The sequence below is a fragment of the Ailuropoda melanoleuca genome, chromosome 10 (genome assembly GCF_002007445.2).
Source record: "Ailuropoda melanoleuca isolate Jingjing chromosome 10, ASM200744v2, whole genome shotgun sequence".
NCBI lineage: Eukaryota > Metazoa > Chordata > Mammalia > Carnivora > Ursidae > Ailuropoda > Ailuropoda melanoleuca.
The window spans coordinates 64965112-64986947 of record NC_048227.1 but is presented as its reverse complement, the minus strand read 5'-3'; the positions used below and the strand labels follow the sequence as shown (position 1 = coordinate 64986947).

The 21836-nt window shown below is 39.8% G+C and overlaps 1 protein-coding gene and 1 long non-coding RNA gene across 2 annotated transcripts; one reads left to right on the top strand and one right to left on the bottom strand.

The window, feature by feature from the left end:
- The first annotated feature begins 4169 nt into the window (after positions 1-4169).
- Positions 4170-7805, top strand: TSPYL1 (TSPY like 1). The gene is made up of 2 exons (XM_019804725.2): positions 4170-4313; positions 4533-7805. The coding sequence occupies exons 1-2, from the start codon at positions 4170-4172 to the stop codon at positions 5859-5861; spliced, it is 1473 nt and encodes a 490-aa protein (XP_019660284.2). The 3' UTR covers positions 5862-7805.
- A 451-nt stretch (positions 7806-8256) lies between these two features.
- Positions 8257-21733, bottom strand: LOC117803972. The gene is made up of 4 exons (XR_004628107.1): positions 21612-21733; positions 18735-18862; positions 13430-13479; positions 8257-8366 (listed from the first exon to the last, which is right to left on the bottom strand). It is a non-coding gene; the product is annotated as an uncharacterized LOC117803972 (long non-coding RNA).
- Positions 21734-21836: the final 103 nt, after the last annotated feature.

Here is a 21836-nt window from a genome sequence, read left to right as displayed (position 1 = left end):
TGCCCTCCTTACTACCCATCACCAGTCTACCCCATTCCCCCACCCCCTCCCCTCTGAAGTCTTCAGTTTGTTTCTCATAGTCCATAGTCTCTCATGTTTCATTCCCCCTTCTGATTACCCCCCTTTTCTTTATCCCTTTCTTCCCCTACCGATCATCCTAGTTCTTATGTTCCATAGATGAGAGAAATCATATGATAATTGTCTTTCTCTGCTTGACTTATTTCACTTAGCATNCAAATGGACCTCAAAAGAAAGCTGGAGTAGCAATTCTCATATCAGATAGACTGGATTTTAAACTAGAGGCCATAGAGAGAGATACAGAAGGGCACTATATTATTCTTAAAGGAAGTATTCAACAAGTGGATATGACAATTATTAATATATATGCCCCCAACAGGGGAGCAGCAAGATACACAAGCCAACTCTTAACCAAAATAAAGAGACATATAGATAAGAACACAGTAATAGTAGGGGACCTCAACACCCCACTATCAGAAATAGACAGAACACCCTGGCAAAAACTAAGCAAAGAATCAAAGGCTTTGAATGCCATACTCGACGAGTTGGACCTCATAGATATATATAGAACACTACACCCCAGAACCAAAGAATACTCATTCTATTCAAATGCCCATGGAACATTCTCAAGAATAGATCATGCTCTGGGACACAAAACAGGTCTCAGCCAATACCAAAAGATTGAAATTATCCCCTGCATATTCTCAGACCACAACGCTCTGAAATTGGAACTCAACCACAAGGAAAAACCTGGAAGAAACTCAAACACTTGGAGGCTAAGAACCATCCTGCTCAAGAATGACTCGATAAACCAGGAAATCAAAAAACAAATTAAACAATTTATGGAGACCAACGAGAATGAATACACAACGGTCCAAAACCTATGGGATACTGCAAAGGCAGTCCTAAGGGGGAAATACATAGCCATCCAAGCCTCACTCAAAAGAATAGAAAAATCTAAAATGCAGTTTCTATATTCTCACCTCAAGAAACTGGAACAGCAACAGAGGGACAGGCCTAACCCACTGACAAGGAAGGAGTTGACCAAGATTAGAGCAGAAATCAATGAATTAGAGACCAGAACCACAGTAGAGCAGATCAACAGGACTAGAAGCTGGTTCTTTGAGAGAATCCATAAAATTGATAGACCACTGGCAAAACTTGTCCAAAAACAAAGAGAAAGGACTGAGATTATTAAAATTATGACTGAAAAGGGAGAGGTCACGACCAGCACCATTGAAATTGCAAGGATTATTAGAAACTTTTATCAACAGCTATATGCCAAAAAACTAAACAATCTGGAAGAGATGGAGGCCTTCCTGGAAACCTATAAACTACCAAGACTGAAACAGGAAGAAATAGATTTCTTAAATAGGCCAATTAACTATGAAGAAATTGAGTCAGTGATAAACAACCTTCCAAATAATAAAACTCCAGGCCCAGACGGTTTTCCTGGGGAATTCTACCAAACATTCAAAGAAGAAATAATACCTATTCTCCTAAAGCTATTTCAAAAAATAGAAACAGAAGGAAAGCTACCAAACTCATTCTATGAGGCTAATATTACCTTGATCCCCAAACCAGGCAAAGACCCCCTCAAAAAGGAGAATTACAGACCGATTTCTCTAATGAATATGGATGCCAAAATCCTCAACAAGATCCTTGCTAATAGAATCCAACAGTACATTAAAAGGATTATCCATCATGACCAAGTGGGATTCATACCTGGGATGCAAGCATGGTTCAACACTCGCAAATCAATCAATGTGATACATCATATCAACAAGAAAAGACTCAAGAACCATATGATCCTCTCAATTGATGCAGAAAAAGCATTTGACAAAATACAGCATCCTTTCCTGATTAAAACCCTTCAGAGTGTAGGAATAGAGGGTACATTTCTCAATCTCATAAAAGCCATCTATGAAAAGCCTACTGCAAGCATTATTCTCAATGGGGAAAAGCTGGAAGCCTTTCCCTTAAGATCAGGAACACGACAAGGATGCCCACTCTCGCCACTATTATTCAACATAGTACTAGAAGTCCTTGCAACAGCAATCAGAAGACAAAAAGGGATCAAAGGTATCCAAATCGGCAAAGAAGAAGTCAAACTGTCTCTCTTTGCAGATGACATGATACTCTATATGGAAAACCCAAAGGAATCCACTCCCAAACTATTAGAAGTTATAGAACAATTCAGTAAGGTGGCAGGATACAAAATCAATGCCCAGAAATCAGTTGCATTTCTATACACGAATAACGAGACTGAAGAAAGAGAAATTAGGGAATCCATCCCATTTACAATAACACCAAAAACCATGCGTTACCTTGGAATTAACTTAACCAGAGACGTAAAGGACCTATATGCTAGAAACTATAGATCACTTTTGAAAGATATTGAGGAAGACATAAAAAGATGGAAAAATATTCCATGCTCATGGATTGGAAGAATTAACATAGTTAAAATGTCCATACTACCCAGAGCAATCTACACTTTCAATGCTATCCCGATCAAAATACCGAGGACATTTTTCAAAGAACTGGAACAAATAGTCCTTAAATGTATGGAACCAGAAAAGGCCCCGAATCTCCAAGGAACTGTTGAAAAGGAAAAACAAAGCTGGGGGCATCACAATGCCATATTTAACATTCTAATAATGTTAACACTGTGCAATGCAGTGTGTTAGGTACTATGTAAATAGTGGTAAACAAAACTATGACCTGTCCTCCTGGAGTTCATAGTCTTCTCAAATATCTTTTGTGGTAGGTTTTGGCTTTAATTTTCTCTTTCTGGATATTGCCTAATTCTGGTCTTGATAACCAAAGAGGGTCAGGATATGATACATCACAGGTGTCGGGAGGAGGCAGGACCTCAGAGGAAGCAATGGGCAAGGACCAAGGAGCTGCTGCTAGGAAAAACATGACACACACAGATATGCAAACAAACTTCAACCCAAGGAGTATTCGTTTCATATTGCTTTAGTAACAAATTACCACAAACTTAGTAGTTTAAAACCACACAAATTAACTTTTTTATATATATTCTGGAGGTTAGACATCATAAAGATGTTGGCAGTGCTGCATTCCTTTGGAGGCTCTACGGGAGAATCTATTTCCTTACCTTTCTGGATTCTAAAGGCTGCCTTTATTCCTTGGATCCTGGTTCCATCTTCAAATTCCACAGCACAGCACTTTCAAATCTTTCTCTCTTTTTCTCACCTCTGCTTTGATTGTCATATATTCAAAGACTGACACTCCAACTTCCTTCTTATAAGGACCATTGTAAATACATGGGTCCCACATGGATAATCCAGCGTAATCTTCCCATCTCCAGATCTTTAACCTAAGCACATTTGCAAAGTCCCTTTTGCCACAGAAGAGAACATATTCACAGATTCTGATGATTAGGAGGAGGACATCTTTGGGGGGCATTAATAAAATAGACTACAATCCAAAGCAAAACAAATAGGAAAAAAAAGTTTGCCTGTTTTGCACCTTGAGTCAACCAACTGCACACCCGCATTCTGCAAGTTTGTCTTCTACTTCATGACTATCTTGATTACCCATTTTCAATTAGCTTTTCTTTATAAAAAATGGTGGCAGGAGGTCCCCCACTAGTATTTCTCTGAGGCCTTGTTAACTCTGTAACACCAGTTTTCTTCACAAGTCAGCAAACTAAAACAACCAGAGACAGACACCCCTCTTAAACTCTATGAGCTGACTGCAATGAATACGTACTTCATTTGGGCCAACCTCTCCTACCTCTCTGCAGAACTAAATTCGTGAACAGGTTAATAGTTTATGAGACTGAAAATAGCTTTTCTAATTTCCTGCAGTGAGGGGCCACGGAACAAGATTCAGCGAATAGGCCCTGGCTTAATTTCTGCAGAAATTATGTAGCATAAACTCTTCTTTGAAGTAGATTATAAATTCAGAACTAGCAAGGAATGCTACGCGTCATTTTAGAGGTAAAAAGCCGCGGAGCAGTTTCTTCTCCCAGTAATGTTAGAGGCCAGTCATTTCTACTTGAGAAAAAAGAAACAATTTGCTTTTCATGTTAGTTTTAAAATAAAGAGATTTTTGTTCCTGGCCATTATGGGGTAATTTACCTTCCTGCCTGAAAAATACTTAACGCAAAACCAGTAAAACATATGTTTTCAGACAACGACAACAGGCAGTGTAGTGCTGTGACCGCTACGATTACCCCAGCTTACATGCTGGAGGCAGTTTCCAGAGGCACCGCAGGGAGGGTGCTCACTGCCTTCAGTTTCCGAGTCCGAAATACATTTATTAACGTAAGTCAAATTATTCCTTCACCCCACTAAATTCACACAAGCAAAACTACCTTAACCTGGGACATAACGCAAGGGCGGAGCAAGCAGGGAGTTCTCGTGTTCTGGTGAGATTTACGTCCCTGACGTCAACCTCGCGGAAACGCTCGCGAGACTAGGGGGTGGGCGTTGCGAACCGTCGGTTGGCTTTTGGGTGGCGTCTGCGAGGAAAACGGACGTTAGTGTACCGTTGGTCAGGCTGCTACTGACGTGAGCGACCTGGCTGGGGCTGAGAGGTCTCCTTTCCCCCGAACCCGCAGCCTCACGACTCCCGACCATGCCCCAGGAGACCCGGACCCACGCAAGTGCTTGAAGCTCCGTGAGGAAACCGAGGCGTCACAGGTGATGGCGGAGCCGGGTGCGGGAAGCTTGAACACGGTCGCGCTGCCACCGCCTCAGCTTCCAGAGGAGCGGGGAGCCTTGTGCGCCCCCGCGGGCTGTGGCCACCCAGCCCAGATTGGAGGCGGTGGGGATCGCGGTTTCGTAGCGACCGAAGTGGGGCAGGCGGACGCTCCGCCTCTTACGGAAGGCCTGGAAGCTGTGTCGGTGTCCGTGGCAACGGACAACAGCCTGAAAAATGGCTGTCAGAGTGGAGAGCCGCGCGGCCCAGAGGGAGAGAAGCCAGAGAGGTCGGGGTCTGAGGTATTGGCAGAGGTGAAGGCCAAGGCAGTGGAGACTGAGAAGTCCACCATTTTCTCGGTAGCAGTGGATGAGGAGGTGGTAGAGAAGGAAGGAGTGAAGGAGGAGGAGGAAGAGGTAGTGGAGCAGAAGATGGAGATAGAGAAGCAAGTAGGTGAAGAAATAGAAATGATGGAGGAAAATAGAGAGGTAGAGGAGGCGAAGGAAGAAGAAGGGCCCCGACCCTTGAATATAGATCTCCGCATGAACCCCCTGGAAGCCATCCAGTTGGAACTGGACACTGTGAATGCTCAGGCTGACAGGGCCTTTCAGCAACTGGAGCATAAATTTGGGCGGATGCGTCGTCACTACCTGGAGAGGAGAAACTACATCATTCAGAATATTCCGGGCTTCTGGGTCACCGCCTTTCGGAACCACCCCCAGTTGTCCCCCATGATTAGGGGCCAAGATGCAGAGATGTTAAGATACATAACCAATTTGGAGGTAAAGGAGCTCAGACACCCTAGAACGGGCTGCAAATTCAAGTTCTTCTTTCGAAGAAACCCCTACTTCAGAAACAAGCTTATTGTCAAAGAATATGAGGTCAGAGCCTCAGGCCGAGTGGTTTCTCTTTCCACCCCAATCATATGGCGCCGGGGCTATGAACCCCAGTCCTTCATTCGCAGGAGCCAAGATGTCGTCTGCAATTTCTTCACCTGGTTTTCAGACCATAGTCTTCCAGAGTCTGACAAGATTGCCGAAATTATCAAAGAGGATTTGTGGCCAAATCCACTGCAGTATTACCTGTTGCGTGAAGGAGTCCGTAGAGCCAGACGTCGCCCAATAAGAGAGCCAGTAGAGATCCCCAGGCCCTTTGGATTCCAGTCTGGTTAATCTCTGCCTTTGGAAGTACTGCACAAGGTCCCCTACCACTACTTGCTGGACCTGTGCTTGGACAACAGAAATGGGTATGCCTTCTACCTTTTTTTTTTTTTTTCCCTTTCCTGACATTTCTACCACCTTTTTCCTCTGGACATTTTTCTCAACCTCAAGATTGAGACTTTCAAGGCCATGCCCCTCCATTTTCACATGGCTTTCGTGCCATTCTGCATTACTATCATATGCTACATGGCCATGATTCACATTATTCCTAGGCCAAGCAAATGATGCTGTAAATTGCATTATCTTTATCTGCACTGCATGGACTCTGTTTCCAGGGCCTTTGTGCTGGCTCTTACCACTTGGAATTCTAGCTTTGCCTAGGAGCTCATTCTACCCACTTTGCTCTTTAGTACAGGCACGTAGCCTGTGGACAATTGTGGGGTGGAGAGAGCAGCAGTGTGCCACTTGGTCTGTGTGATTTCTGTAACTCCATTGCTCTTCTTGCACCTCTGGTCACCTACTGCCTACTACTGGCTATGCCCATCCACCTGGGGCTCCTGCCTACCTTGCAGATAATTGTCAGCCCCACTGTCTGGTTTTTGGTAAACAAGAATCCCTAGAACTGCTGGTGGACCCAGGTTTCCTGCCAGCACACAAAAGACCCTTCCATTCCTCTCCCCAAGAGACTTCTTGATTCCTCACCCTGCCCTTCCCTCCACCACCATGATCCAGAACACTACTAACTGTCATGCTAGTGGTTAAAGTGACAAGTTAGATGTTATTCTTATGGCCAGAGTAAGGATGGTGTCCATTCTAACTACCAGGCTTTCTCAGCCTCAACTAGTAAATTCACATGAAACCTAGGTATACCTCTTGTGCCTCCTCTCCTTACGCTGAACATGATCAAATGCCAGGGTGGCAGTACACTTTCTTTCCACCTGTCTCCTGTCTCTTAAAAAAAAAAAAAAAAAAGTGATAGCTCAAAAGGAGGCCTTTTAGTTTAATATGGCTTTAGCTCTTCATTATTTCCAGGGACAGGTTGTCTTGTAAAATAGACTGCTGGAGCTCTTACTTCCCTCTGCTCTCTTCTCCACCCTCCACCACCTTTAGTGACAACTAGAAGGTTTAAAGGGAGACAGATCTAGATAAAATGAAAAATGATATCTAGTTCATGGTGGATGAACAACCAGAGATTTTGATGGGTTTTGATGGGTGCCCTAAGCAGGGAAACTGAACAGAAGACCACAGGCAAAAATGAGCAAGATAAAAATTGGGCTAAGATTAAGACTGGCCCACAGAGCCTTCAAGGAAGAGGTTTTCTCTGTCAGTGGTAATGGGAGGAGAAATACTTTTTCTCAGGATTTCCATGGGAGAATTGAAAGGGATATTGGAGTGTTAAATATATTGCCTAGAGAAGAGTTTTTTAAAGAAACAAAGCATCTTTGGGTGCTTTCTCGTTTTTGTTTGATTTAATTTATGCGGAAGAGTAATACTGTGTTTTTTGTTTCTCTAGTGTTTAGTAAAATAACATTTTTTGTTTCTGCTTACTGGGAAAATTGAGCTGTATAGGTGTTCTTTTTGCTTTCAATAGGCAATATTTGAAAAAATGACAATTTTACTTTCTTGTAAGATATAGAGACTTAAATGAATATGAGAGTTTTCAACTTTTTTGTTTCTGTTAAAATTGTATCCTTAGAAATATAATTTGAGTAACTTGGTTTTGTCAGATTCTGAAAACTGGAAATTGTTGTCTTCATGGAAGAATAACCTACAAAAGATGTTTGGCTTGATTGTCTTACTTGATAATTTATCCTGGTAACAACTAAGTAATTGATGTGTCTTTTCTCCTAAATATAAATACTTGTGAGATTGCTCTGTCAAATTGGAAATGTACCACTGGCATATTTGTTTTTCCTTATATGTGTCGTAGTAAAATAAAAGCATGTTACTCTGCTAGATTTCTTATTTTTCACTCTGCCCATAAACATGCGTGAAGAAATCGTTAAAAATAACAGATTGTAGAATTATTACAGTTCTAAAAATGGATACAACAGGCGTTATCCCAAAAGTAGGAAACTAGGGCACACTGCTGTACCTTGCAAGGTTGGGAGGGTTGTTGTTATGGGTTTGGCTTTAAAATGTTAACAATTCGAAGTGCTTACTCATGATGTCACTTTTTTCCATATAGCTTGTACAGCACCACCACTTCCTTCACTTCCTTAAAGCTTCCATTTCTGTCTCTGTAAATGATATTCTCAGGTCATTCATGTTCTTTTTATTCACTTTGCATTTAATAAGCAAACAGAGTTTCTATCAAAAGTGGTAAATTCTTCTATCTTCATACTTTCTCAGCTGTAAAGACTTATTCATTCTTTTCTTCAAACCTCCCCACCTTCTATTTGTGTCAAATTTTTCAAGGCCTGAGCGGTAACTCTTCTGCCTTACAGTTTTCTGTTCTCCTTAGGGCTGATGAAATGTCTTCTCAAGTACTTGGTGTACTTACCAGGGACTTCTGTTCTAGAAAATAACATAGAGTTAGTTAACAGCGAATTCCACAAATATTTATTAAGGCATTTTGTCAGGCCTTGGGAAGATTACAATAAAAAGATAAAGTTATTTCCTTTATTGTTAAAGAATTGGGGAAAACTGCTAAGCAAACAAAGGACACAGTGATACAGTAAAATTCAAATACATTTTCACGGGTTTTTTACCCTTTCCCTTTCTCCCTAGTTTGGAAGCTTTGTGAAAGCAGAGATGATGGGGTAACTTTTATATCTCTCACTGCTTGCACATAGTTGTTATTAGGTAAATATTGAATGACAAAGTAAATAACTCCAGAATGGAAAAAACAAAACATCCTAGTACCCAGAAAGACTTGATGAAGTAACAGGAAGAAGATGGTTTTTAAGGCATTTGTAAAATTGAGATAAAAAAATTTACAAAGCCTTTCTTAAAGCAAATGTCTTCTATTAACTTTTCCTTGAGTACCTAAGACATACTCAGTTCTTTGATGCTTGGTGGCTCAGTTGGTTAAGTGTCTGCCTTTGGCTCAGGTCATGATCCCAGGGTCGTCGGATCCGTTAAGGGCTCCTTGCTCAGTGGGGACCCTGCGTCTCCCTCTGCCTGTGGCTCCCCCTGCTTGTGCTCTCTCTGTGACAAATAAATAATATCTTTTAAAAAAAGGATATATTCTGTACTTTGCAAAACAATGTGTAAAATTATGTTTCTGGATATAAGTAGGGTACATCTGGGTGTCAGATTGGCATTGGTAGTTATTATATTGGTTATCTAAAGGAGTCCCTTAACAATATTTAGGACCTGTAATTTCACATTTTTCTAGAATAAAATGTTCTGTATTTTTGGTTTACAGAAGTACGGGAAGCTCAGAAAAGAAAATTTCAGTTATCAAATATACCATTTTGTGTATGTTAACATAGGCTCTAAATTTTAACAATTGGCCAAGCAACAGAAAAAAAGAATCTGAATCTAGCATTGCATCAAGTCAATTCAATGCTCACCACTTGGAGCATATTTTATTTTTGAAAAGTAGTGTAGCCTTGCAGTGCAGTCTTGCAGCAATTATTATTTTGTATTGGTTATTAAGGATTATAATATCGGATAGTAAAGTGAAGGTTGTCCTTTCTCTTGAGGAACTCACTGTCTCATTGAAGGGGTATCTTTCTTTGAATGTTTCCTCTTCTCCAGCAAATTCACCTACTCAAACCAGTCACGTGCATAAGAAAACTCAGGAAATGTGGCAAAAAGAAGGTGTCAGAGATGATCAGGACTGTCCTTTCAGGGCTAACTTCCCCTCCCTCAATATATTATTGAAGTCCTAGACTATGAATGTGACAGATATATTTATCCATTCACTATATATAGGGGAGGTATTTCATTTGTGAGCAGTACTTTCTCCATGTTTGCTTGAAGTGCTTTGTTTCAGCTCTGAAGGGCCACTTTAATACATTTCCTTTGGCCTCTGGGGTTCTCAAGACTACAGAAGAGTTTCTGTCAGGCCACATTAGGAAAACGTCTACTCTTTGGCTTCACTTTTTCAGGATTTGTATTTAATATAATTTTTTTTTGAGAATAGGTCAGGAAGAAATGGTTCTATTAAAAATAAAAAGGGCCGCTTAAGTAAGCTGCTAATTTTTGTAAATACCCAGATGTCTAATAAGTGGCCTGAAGAGACAGAAGACATACTAGCTTTATTTTATTTACTTGTTTATTCAAAGATTGTATTAAGTAATTTCTGCACCCAGCATGGGGCTCAAACTTAAAACTCGGAGATCAAAAGTCACATACTGTATTGACTGAGCCAGCCAGGTACCTGGACACACTAGCTTTAAACTGGGAATAAATCACAGTTTTACAATCTACTAGCTATCGCATTAGCCAAAATAAATGCCTTTTCTGAGCCTTGGTTTCCTTGTCCATAATGCAGGGATGATAATACCTGTATTATAAGCTAATATTCTCCCAGGATGTATTTAGAGAATGCCATTATAAGATTGTAGAAAGCATACATTTGGGAGCTTACTATGTGCCAGGTACTGTGTTAAAAGATTTCAGGTATTAACATAGTTAATACAGGTTAGAATGTGAAAATGCTAAGCACAATGCTTGGCATATATATAATATTAATTTCCATTTACCTTCCTCTTCATTTTTTTTTTTTTATTTATTCGACAGAGATAGAGACAGCCAGAGAGAGAGGGAACACAAGCAGGGGGAGTGGGAGAGGAAGAAGCAGGCCCATAGCTGAAGAGCCCGATGTGGGGCTCGATCCCACAACGCCAGGATCACGCCCTGAGCCGAAGGCAGACGCCTAACCGCTGTGCCACCCAGGCGCCCCTACCTTCCTCTTCATTTTAATTTCACATTTGATTTGCATCCAGACAGCTACGTAGCCTAATATTTCTCAAACCCAACTGCCCGTTATAAATGGTTGGGGAGTGGGGCACCTGGGTGACTTAGTTGGTTAAGCATCCGACTCTTGGTTTCAGCTCAGATCATTATCTCAGGGTCCTGAGATCAGGCCCTGCCTCAGGCTCCACGCTCAGCAGAGTCTACTTGTCCCTCTCCCTCTTCTCTTCCCCCTGCCCCTATGTCTCTCTTTCTCTCTCATAAATAAATACAATCTTAAAAAAAAAAAATAGCTGGGGAGCTTTGAAAAAATTCTGATACCTAGGCTCTCCCCTCAAACTAGTTAAATTAGATACAAAGGTGCAGACAGATTTGAGGATCATGGATAACCTTTCCTTGGACTCCTCAAGTGAGGGAATATTCATTCCTTTCCCACTTTTGTTAAATTTACTCAGAAACACACGGCCTTGTAACATCCAGCTATTGCAAAGGAACTGTCATATATAGTAGGCTCTCAGCACATCTCCATGTTTTGACCCCTGTAGTCTTGCAGAATGTAATTAGCCTGAGTCCACAAAAGAGATAAGTACTTGAAGATCATCATCCCTGCTTCTCTTCAGTAGCTCTCCACCCCCTCCACCACCATCAACCTGGCTATATATAAATTCAATGTTCCTTATCCATTGTGTATGCTAATAAAGATTTATTATGCCAGTGTTTTCCCTAAAGTCAGTTCCCCTGAACTGAACAAAGTAACATCCAGATAACAAAATAGAATGAGATTCTTAGCGTCTATATTTTACATAGTATATTTCTTTAAATGGATCTTGGGAGAACATTAGCTTTTGGAGCAGCAATATTACCCTTTTCACTCCTAATAAGATTGAAATTTACCAAAGTAAATACTTTTAAAATATTCATGTGCTACTGAGTTAGGTGTCTTCATATTATACTTCACTGAAGTTTGTGTCCAACACTTTGTGTATCTATATTAATTTTTATTAAATTAGGTTAATTCTTTTAACCTGTTTGTATTTGGAGGATCATTAATTATTCCTAATGAGTAATTTTACCTCCTAATTTCATGTCATTTGCAAATCTAGTCTATAGCCAGGTCATTTTTCAAGTTCTCCCCGGAAGCTTCCTTTCAGAGTGACACAGCATCTTTAGGATCTTTCTACAAACTATGGATCCACCTATTCTCCTCACCCCAATCCCCAGTTTAACTTTGTCCTAGGGCATCTGCAAACAAACTTGGTACCTCTTTAGAAATTAGGGAATGATGCCCCCTCCAGGCTGAGGAATTAGAAAGTGTGCCAATTCCTCCCAGATGCAGTCCATAATACCTGACGTACTTTTGTCTTTCAAGTTCCCTTGTCAAAAAAAGGAAATGACTTCTTAGTGATCTTTTTACCTTGTTGGTCACTGTTTTTTTTTTTTTTAATGGCGGTATTAATATTTTAATATTTCCACTGTGGTTTGAAATTTTTCAAAACAAAAAGTTGGAGAAATATTTAAACTGTTAATATAGCTTATTTTTATCAGTCACCAAAAATAGAAAATATAGATCAACTTCCATCAAGGTAATAATAATACTACTTAAAAGATGATTCTATAATTGGAGACTTTAGGAGGTAAGTAGGACGCACATATTATTGTGAAGAGTTATCAGTGATGTTGGATTATTTCCTACAGCTCTAGATAGACCCAGTTGGGACATTGCCCCAAATTGAACACATACACAGAAACTTATTTTAAGATTTATGTACTTCTCTACAAAATTCTAGAAATACGGGTCTTATTAAGGGCTTGATTTCAGCCACATTTCTTAAGGCTGAGGTCCACTAATCGAGCAGAGGTTTGCATTGCAGAATCAGTCACAGCAACTGATTCATACTTGTAAGCCTTTGAGTGTCTTCTGAGATAGTAACTTCATTTCCAAGTCTTCATTTCTTTAAGCTTCAAACTGATTCCAGAATTTATGGCAGCTTAGTATTGGAAAATGAGTGTGTTCTCCACTTGCTTTCTAGTCCATATACATATCCAGTTTGAATCCATTTGCATTTTCTTGATCACATTGATAGGGCTAACATTGAGTGATAAATATTTAATCCCTACCACCTCACTGTTGGTTGTGCAGTAGCCCTCTCTCTTTGCTCATTTAAGTGACCAAAGGTCTACCTAAAAATAGATTTTCTTTTGTTTTTGGAATTTGTCATTGTTTTCTTTATTAAAGTATAATTTACATAGGGCACAAGAATGTTCATAAGGGTTTTTTGTTGTTGAGATTTTTAAAAAATTCATGACAGTTCAAAGCTAGACTCAAACCAATGTCCACCAAAGGTGAATGAATAAATGATGGTGTATTCATACAATGGAACATGACTCAGCAACAAGAGGGAACAAACTACTGATCACGCAACAACATGGATGCATCTCAAAAACATTTTTAAGTGAAGGATGCCAGATAGAGTACATACTAGGGGCGCCTGCGTGGCTCAGTCGGTTAAGCATTTGATTCTTGATTTCGGCTCAGGTCACGGTCTCAGGGTAGTAAGATCGAGCCCTGCATTGGGCTTGGGGGTCAGTGTGGAGTCTGCTTAAAATTCCCTCTGCCCCCCCACCTCATGGTGCATGCTCTCTGTCTAAATAAATAATAAAGTACATACTATATAATTCCACATATGTGAAGTTCAGTAGCATGGGAAACTTACCTATGGTGATAGAAATCCGAAGAATGGTTGCCTTAGGGTTGGTAGAGTAACTGGGAAGAAACATGAGCAAACTTTCAGGGTTGATAGTAACACACCGTATCTTGATTTGGGTGATGATAACATGGATGTATCCATTTGTTGAAACTTATCAAGTTGTACAATTAAGATTCATGCATTTTAGTGTATGTAAATTATAACAATAAATAACAGATTTAAAAATATTGTCATGAATTCAAAAATTGGAATTGCATTTGCCCATTTCTACTATTTTGGGTTTTTTTCTGTGCTTAAATAAAAGTTGCTGACTCTGGGGCGCCTGGGTGGCTCAGATGGTTAAGCATCTGCCTTGGGCTCAGGTCGTGATCTCCAGGTCCTGGGACTGAGCCCCGGGTCGGGTCGGGCTCCCTGCTCAGCAGGGAATCTGCTTTTCCCTCTGCCTCTCCTCTCTGCTCCTGCTCTCTCTTCTCTCTCTCAAGTGAACAAATAAAATCTTTAAAAAAAAAAAGTTGCTGACTCTACTTGCATGAGGAGTTATTTGCCAGTTCTTGTCATTGCTGTATGATTTCATTTATAATCCCAATTTTGGAATTACTTTTTTTCTTTTGTTACTTTTCTCCTTCAATTCCAGGGAAAATTTGATCTCTCTAGAGATTTCCTTAATTTACAAACTAAGTGGTTCTGTTATTCTCTCAGCACTGAAGATGTTGAGTCTGCTCAGGATATACTGACCTATAAGTAGTACTGACATACTTACCCAACAATCTTCCTGTGTTTCCCTTTTCATCTCTGCACATTCAGATGCCTACAAGACGATTCTTCAACCTTCTTTACTTGGACCCTTCTCTCTGACTCTTTAGCTTCAACCTACTACTCTCCATTATCCCAACGCAGTAGATTGCAAAGGGTGGTCCCCAGGCCAGCAGCATGAGGTTCACCTGAATCTTGTTAGAAATGCAAATTCGAGAACCCCACTCTTGCCCTGTGGAATCAAACTCTGAGGTGGAGTCTAGCAACTGTATTTTAAACAGCACTCCTAGAATGCATGCTAATGTTTGGGGATCATTGCCCTAAACCCTATTGCTATTCCTGCTTCATCTCTTAGTTTCCTGAATTTGGTTTTCATTATAAAAACAAAACAAGATATTTACTTATATTCTTAATCACATTTGAGTTCTCTGCCCCATGCAGTCACAATTTAAGCCTTGGGTATCTAATTCTGCTCCAAGTACACATCTCTGTCTTCAAAATCTTCTCAGAGGATTGTTAAAAATATCAGGAATCTCCATGTATGCTTTCATTTTATGTTCATATTCCTACAGTCTTTGTATCACTATCCCCATGTGATAGGGAAATAGAGGTTTAGCAAATTAAAGCATATTAACTTAGATGTAAGTAACACAGGCTGTATTCAAGTAGGGTTTCTTATTTTAAGCTAGAGCACATCCCCCCATATTGCAGCAACCTATAATTTTGGCACAAAAACATATGTAAAATCCTAATTAAGTATATATTTATTAGCCTGAACATTATTCCCAATCTAAGAATGGCTTTAAAAAGGGATGTATTTATCTTGCTCTGTCAGATTATAACTATTTCCTGTATTTAAAAATGCAGTTCTTGATATTTGCTGTCTAAATTAAACTGCTTGGTTTTACTTTTCTTCAGAAGAACAGAATTAGCAGGGTGCCTGGGTGGCTCAGTAGGTTAAACGTCTGCCTTCAGCTCAGGTAATGATCCCCTGAGTCCTGGTATGGAGCCTTGTGTGGGGCTCTCTGCTCCGTGGGGAGTCTGCTTGCCCCTCTCCCTCTACCCCCTCCTCGTGTGTGTGCGAGCGCAAATGCGTGTGTGCCCTCTCTCAGATAACGTCTTTAAAAAAAAAGAACAGAATTAGCTAAAGTAGTTCAATTTTTTTTTTTTTAAGATCTTATTTATTTGACAGAGAGATAGTGATCACAAGCAGGCGGAGCAGGAGAGGGAGAAGCAGGCTCCCCACTGAGCAGGGAACCTGATGTGGAACTCGATCCCAGGACCCTGAGATCATGACCTGAGCTGAAGGCAGACACTTAACCGACTGAGCCACTCAGGCACCGCGGAATGTTCTAATACCCTTCTGGAATTTGGCTGCTGAAATGGTACAGAACTGACAATATCACTGTGAAATGTAGAGAATGTGAATTTTGGGGATTTGAGTCAATTGGGTGATTACTTATAACAGCACTTAATACTTGTCATCCTCTTCACCAAGCTCTAACTTGTCTAGCACAGTACAGAGTTTGTGTTGAGATGGGTCTAGTATATGCTAGTCTAGGTGCTGCTGTAGTCAGACTACTTCCTCCCTCTAGTGGCTAGGAATGAGAATACTGTATCGTAGTCACAAGCATTTACAAACGATTATCAATGTACATGTGGACTTCCCCCTGCCGTGTTTGGGAAATTTGCCAGTTATTTTGTTTATTGCAATGAATGTAGGTGTTACTGGTATTCATTAGGGATATTAGGGAAGCTAGATATCCTGCAATGCGAGGGACAGCGCCCCATATAAAGTAATTATCCAGTGCTAAACATAAATAGATGAAAAATCTATTTATTCTTTAAGCCCAGAACCTAGCACCATTTTACATATGGAAACATTTTGCACTGCTATTTTTTTAATTATTTTTTAAGTAAACTCTACCCCCAACGTGGGGCTTAAACTCAAGACCCTGAGATCAAGAGTCACATGCTCCTGGGTGCTATATGTAAGTGATGAATCACTAAATTCTACTCCTGAAACCAATATTATACTATATCTTAACTAACCAGAATTTTTTAAAAAGGATTTTATTTATTTGTCAGATAGATAGATAGAGAACACAAGCCAGGGGAGCAGCAGGCAGAGGGAGAAGCAGGGACCCTGCTGAGCAAGGAGCCCAAAACAGGACTCCATCCCACGACCCTGGGTTCATGACCTGAGCTGAAGTCAAATGCTTAACCAAATGAGCTACCCAGTGTTCCAACTAACTAGAATTTAAATAAAAACTTGAAACAAACTAAAAAGAGTCATATGCTCTACCAACTGAGCCAGCCAGGCCCTCCTTCCTGCGCCACTGTTTTAAACACTGTTATTTTTTGAAAGCAACTTATTTCATCTCCTCTAAACTCTATGGCCACCACACTGCTTGTAAGATACATCATCATCTAACACTAAGAATGAAAACAATTGCCAATCAAACTCTGACACAAGACTTTCTAATACTTATAATTTTTATTTTATCAACAATCAAATGAAAAGGAAACTACAGAATGGGAGAAAATATTTGTAAACCATATATCTGAAGAGGTTAATCTCCAAAATATATAGGGAACTAGTGACTCTAAAGTATAGCCATCTAACTACTTCATGATGTCATTTAGTGCAGGCATGACCTTCTTATTGCACTGAGTCTTTCCCTGCTTCTAGCTCTTCTCTCTGTCCCCTGACTCTCAATTTGCAAGACATAAAAATGGAAACTAAGAGGTTTAAATAATCTGTTAATTATGTTATTCTGGATCCTCTGAAAAGCAGAAGTCAAGGTGGGATTAAATGTGCAAAGATTTTATTAGGGAAAATGACCGTGTGAGTGAATGAAATGGGGCGGGAGCCAGAAAAAAGATGGAAGAGCCATTTGACCAGAAAGCAAATCTGATTCTGAGTGAAAAGGAGAGCAGAGAAAGTTGGGTGGAAGTGTCTTAGACTCCTGCACCATCCAAGGAAGATTCAGGAAGGCCAATAGGGAGTCCTTAAGCCAGCCAGAGTCAGCTGTCAGCTAAGTCCCACATCTTCTAGGAATGGTCTTGCTTTAGTATCCTAGCCATATAGTCACTGGCTGGAGCAGCTCATAGGAGGTATAGCCAGAGTGCAAAGGAGGCTATAGATTTCAGGGTGCAGCATTCAGGCTCTTGAACAATTACTCTCCTTGTATTTGGAAGACTGGGAGGTGCATTTTCATGGCCACTATGTCCAACTTCACACTGAATTGGTACCAAAGCCAGATCCACCCTTGACTCTTGCCTGCAAAAAATTCAATTAGACCAGCATTTTCTTCAAATGTGAAGGAAGCTGTTCTTCAGCCATTGTTTTCCCAAAAAGCAGGACAGCTTTCTGTTGGAAATGGCAATTTTGCCTGGCCCTGGACACACAGGGTCTGTCTGCTAAAGATGCCTTTGTGTTGTCTGAGGAAGAGAAACGTTTCCATAGAATGCTTCTGTTGCTGCTCAACTTAATTCAGGGCTTTGGAGCCCTGGAGAGGTGACTCAGTAACAGGGACATAACTCCTTCCATATGTTAAGGGTCATTTAGGGGAAATAGTTTGAAAATTCAGTATCTTTTGGCTGTAATGGTCCATGAAATAACTGCTAAAGAAAAGAAGGAAAAAAAGAAAGATGGAGATGGGAGCGAGGAAGGAGGAAAGCAACATCAGGAAAGCAACTTACAAAGAAGGTTCACCTATGTTACAATATTGACCCATTACTCTGAGAAGTGGATAAAGACAGGTTGGGTGATCTTACTATTTCTTTTTTTTTTTTTTTTTTTTAAGTAGGCTGTGCCCAATATAGGGCTCAAACTTACAACCCTGAGATCAAAATTGCATGCTCCACTGACTGCGCCAGCCAGGTGCCCCTTATGATTCCCATTTTATAGAATGTGGAAATTGAGATTAAAAAAGTTCAACTACTTGCCCAAATTTCCATTGCTCATGAAGGCAGAGACGGAAAAGTGGCCCATGTCTTTTGCCCTCCTCTAATAAGAGTGGGTCTACACAATATCAGTAAAGAAATAACAAATGAACAAAGGGAATATTACATCTGATGGATTGAGAACTGTTGACTTATGGCACTGAATCCAGGATCATGAATTCCTGTTTCTCCTTTTCGTAATTGGGTACTTCCCCAACAACTGTTAGTTTCTTTCTTTCTTGCTTTTTTTTTTTTTTTTAAGATTTTATTTATTGGACAGAGAGAGACACAGTGAGAGAGGGAACACCAGCAGGGGGAGTGGGAGAGGGAGAAGCAGGCTTCCCGCTGAGCAGGGAGCCTGACGCAGGGCTTGATCCCAGGACCCTGCGATCATGACCTGAGCCGAAGGCAGATGCTTAATGACTGAGCCACCCAGGTGCCTCTGTTAATATCTTTCTGGATGGGCAGAGGGGAATAGGATGATAAGATTTAACATTATATTGGGATGGTCATGTGGTCTTATTTCTAAGAAAGCGCTTTTGCATTTTATATGTTGTGTAGAATTGCAGACAATATAATGAAAGAGTGTGTAGTTCTTAAGTCAGATTACCTGGGTTCAGATTATGGGTCTATTGTTGCTGCTTGACTGTGTATAAACCACTCAGTTCCTCTGTGCTTGAGTTCCTTCTGAGGTAATGTAAAATGGAGGTCATAATACTGTTACCTCACAGGGTTGTTCTGAGGATTAAATGAGATAACACATTTAGAAGACACTTAATAAAATATAGACTATAATGAATATATAACCAGAAGCCCTATCATTCTGAAAAAACAAACTTGTTCAAGATTAATAAGTGGGGGCGCCTGGGTGGCACAGCGGTTGAGCGTCTGCCTTCGGCTCAGGGCGTGGTCCCGGCATTATGGGATCGAGCCCCACATCGGGCTCCTCCACTGTGAGCCTGCTTCTTCCTCTCCCACTCCCCTTGCTTGTGTTCCTCTCTCGCTGGCTGTCTCTATCTCTGTCAAATAAATAAATAAAATCTTAAAAAAAAAAGATTAATAAGGGGATATTTCCTAAATTTTCCAGTATTTACTATATACTTTAGTAAAGTCATTCCTGTTTGATTGTATTAATTTATGTTTGAACTTTTGTTAAAGTCCTAGTCCTTGGCAAATGAAAATAACCTTCTAGATTTTCATGGCATATTTTTCCATATGATCATTTTACTGATACATCTTCTTCTTTGTGGTGAGGCATACTGCCAATTGCCAACAGAACAGGTTTTGTTGTGTACCCAAAATCCTATATTTGAATATGCAAATAAAATGATTCATACCTATAATATATATCCACTCAACTCAAAATGAAATACTAGCATAGTCATATTATTCATTTTGGTAAAACATTTAAAAGTTTTCATTTAAGTCAAATAATAAAATTCATTACAATCTTCAATGAGATAGTCCCTGGGCTATATTGTAGTCGATGCCAAGGAAAAAGCCACTATGTGGCCATCTCTGTCTAGCTGATGAGGAGACTGATCTGCATAAAACAACCAAGAAAGTTAAAGATAGAAAATAAGTTCTAATTTGCATGGCGAAGGTCATAGAGCTACAGAAATTCGGAGGACTATCAGAACGGTAAGATGATAAGGGAAGGTTATGCATAGGAGATGGGAGGAAGCAGTTTTGCAATTAATATCTCACCATGAGTGAGTTAACTTCTCTGTGAATCCTGGGTCCTTGTTTATGATATTAAATGCATTAAAATGCCTAATGCAATCTACATGAGGTAGGCCTGAATGGAGTTGCAAGAATAGACAGGTTATTATTAGTGGAAAATGATTCCATTGACAGGAACAATCAAAGCTAGGGATGGGGATGTGTCAAGTAGTAGAGAAAAATCTTTTAAAAAGTTTGGTATACGCAACAAGAAAAAAGGTTCACAGGTAATAGCAGTCTTATGTAATTTTCTAATTTTCTGTTGCAAATAGCAAATTCTTTCTTTCTTGTACAGCAAAGGAACTTTCATTCAACATTTGCTGTTTCTCTGCTTCTTGGTTCATGTTAAAATCCTAGAGAATTAATCCTTCCACAGTGCAAAGATTCCTTAAGAAATGAAACAAGGCAGAGTAGTGTCAAAGAATAACCCAAAGTCATAAAGTCAATTATAGCACATTGTTTACTTACTTACAAAGAGGATAAATCTGTAGATTGATTTCACGCCACGGAGGCAAAATAGGATTTATTAAAAGAGGGGGAAAAAAGGAGAGAAAAGTAATTGTAGTCTGAGAAGAGTGAATCTTGTTTGCACAGTTTCTCAGGGTTATCTGATTAGCCAGCGTCTTTGAGTAGGCTGACCAGGGGTACAAAAATACCTTAATTGTTTATAAATTCTCTAGTAAACCTTTGTGAGCTAAACTATGAAGCTGCATGAGAGGCTGTTTCTCTGTAATGTCTGTCAGTGTTTTTCTATCAGCAACTCATTCTTAATTGCACAGGGTCTGCACTACTTCCCTCAATATACCTGCTACTTTTTTTTTGTAAATCTGTTTCACCCACATCCTTACTTTTCACTGGGTCTTCTTCTGAGTCCTAATTTAAAAGTGACCATAATCTGGGGTGCTCTGTTTCTATTACAAAGAGTTATAATCATAAACATTTTTCTAATATGAATTTAAGATGTAAAACAAACATATGCAAAATTTAAGTTTTCCTTCATTCTTGCATTTATCTAAGGATCAACACCAGTATTTCCATACTCCAGCAAACAACACATAGAACAGTACTGACATCACCTGTTAGATGAATTGTATGAGCTCACTTGAAAAGACAAATTTTAAGTAAATATTTTAACATTAACATTTTAAATGTTACTTTAAATATTTTAATTTGGACAATTAATAGTTTCAGTGCCTGCAAACAGTTATTGCTTCCGCCCTGCAGTAAATTATTACAGGGGCAGATTTTGGCAAATATTTGCGGGCTTCATGCCCACAGGCATTATAAAGCAAGAACTCCTCTTAGATTAGGATTATAACCTGAGGATAAACAACATATATGTGCAATTTTGGAAAATAAAATCTGAGATCATGTCTTTTCCAGCAATGCTTAAAGGCTAAATTTGTGTGCTCACGCATGTGTGGGTCAACTCTAAGTAAGGAAAATACATTTGTTACTTATATTAGTTAAAAGCGAAGAGGAACTATTGTCCAGTCGCTTCATAGGTGTTGGCAACATACATAAACACGTGAAATAATTCTTCATTATATCTTGTTAGGATGAGAGAAACTTCCGTTTCCACTGCTCCTAAGTTTTTAAATCGACACTTCTCTAAAAGATGAAACTCTGCTCATCTCAATTCTTTGGTAATAGTCATGAATCTGTACATTTAAATAAGCAGGCATGTGAATTGCTGAATCCACCTAACCATCAACGAAAGGCCCTATGAGCTGATGGACTTGAACAATTACTTAACCTTTCTTACCTTTTAAGTAATTATTTTAAAAGAAAATTAACAGCATAGGTGGCTTAGAAATTCATTCAGAGCCTTAGAAATGCACATTAACACAATCTCACATGTTTGAATTTGGTCTGCACCCAGTCACGGAAAGGAAATCTTTCCCAGACCAACAACATTCCCATCTTACCACACAAAGACAAAGGCATACACTTTGACTGTCGTAATCTCAAGGCTCAGCGAATTCTCGCG

Excerpts from the sequence above, each read along its gene's own strand:
- TSPYL1 (XM_019804725.2), top strand. The coding sequence starts at position 4,170 with ATGTTTTCAGACAACGACAACAGGCAGTGTAGTGCTGTGACCGCTACG. Across the intron at positions 4,314-4,532 it reads TCCGAAATACATTTATTAAC|TGTACCGTTGGTCAGGCTGC; the intron begins GTAAGTCAAATT and ends AACGGACGTTAG.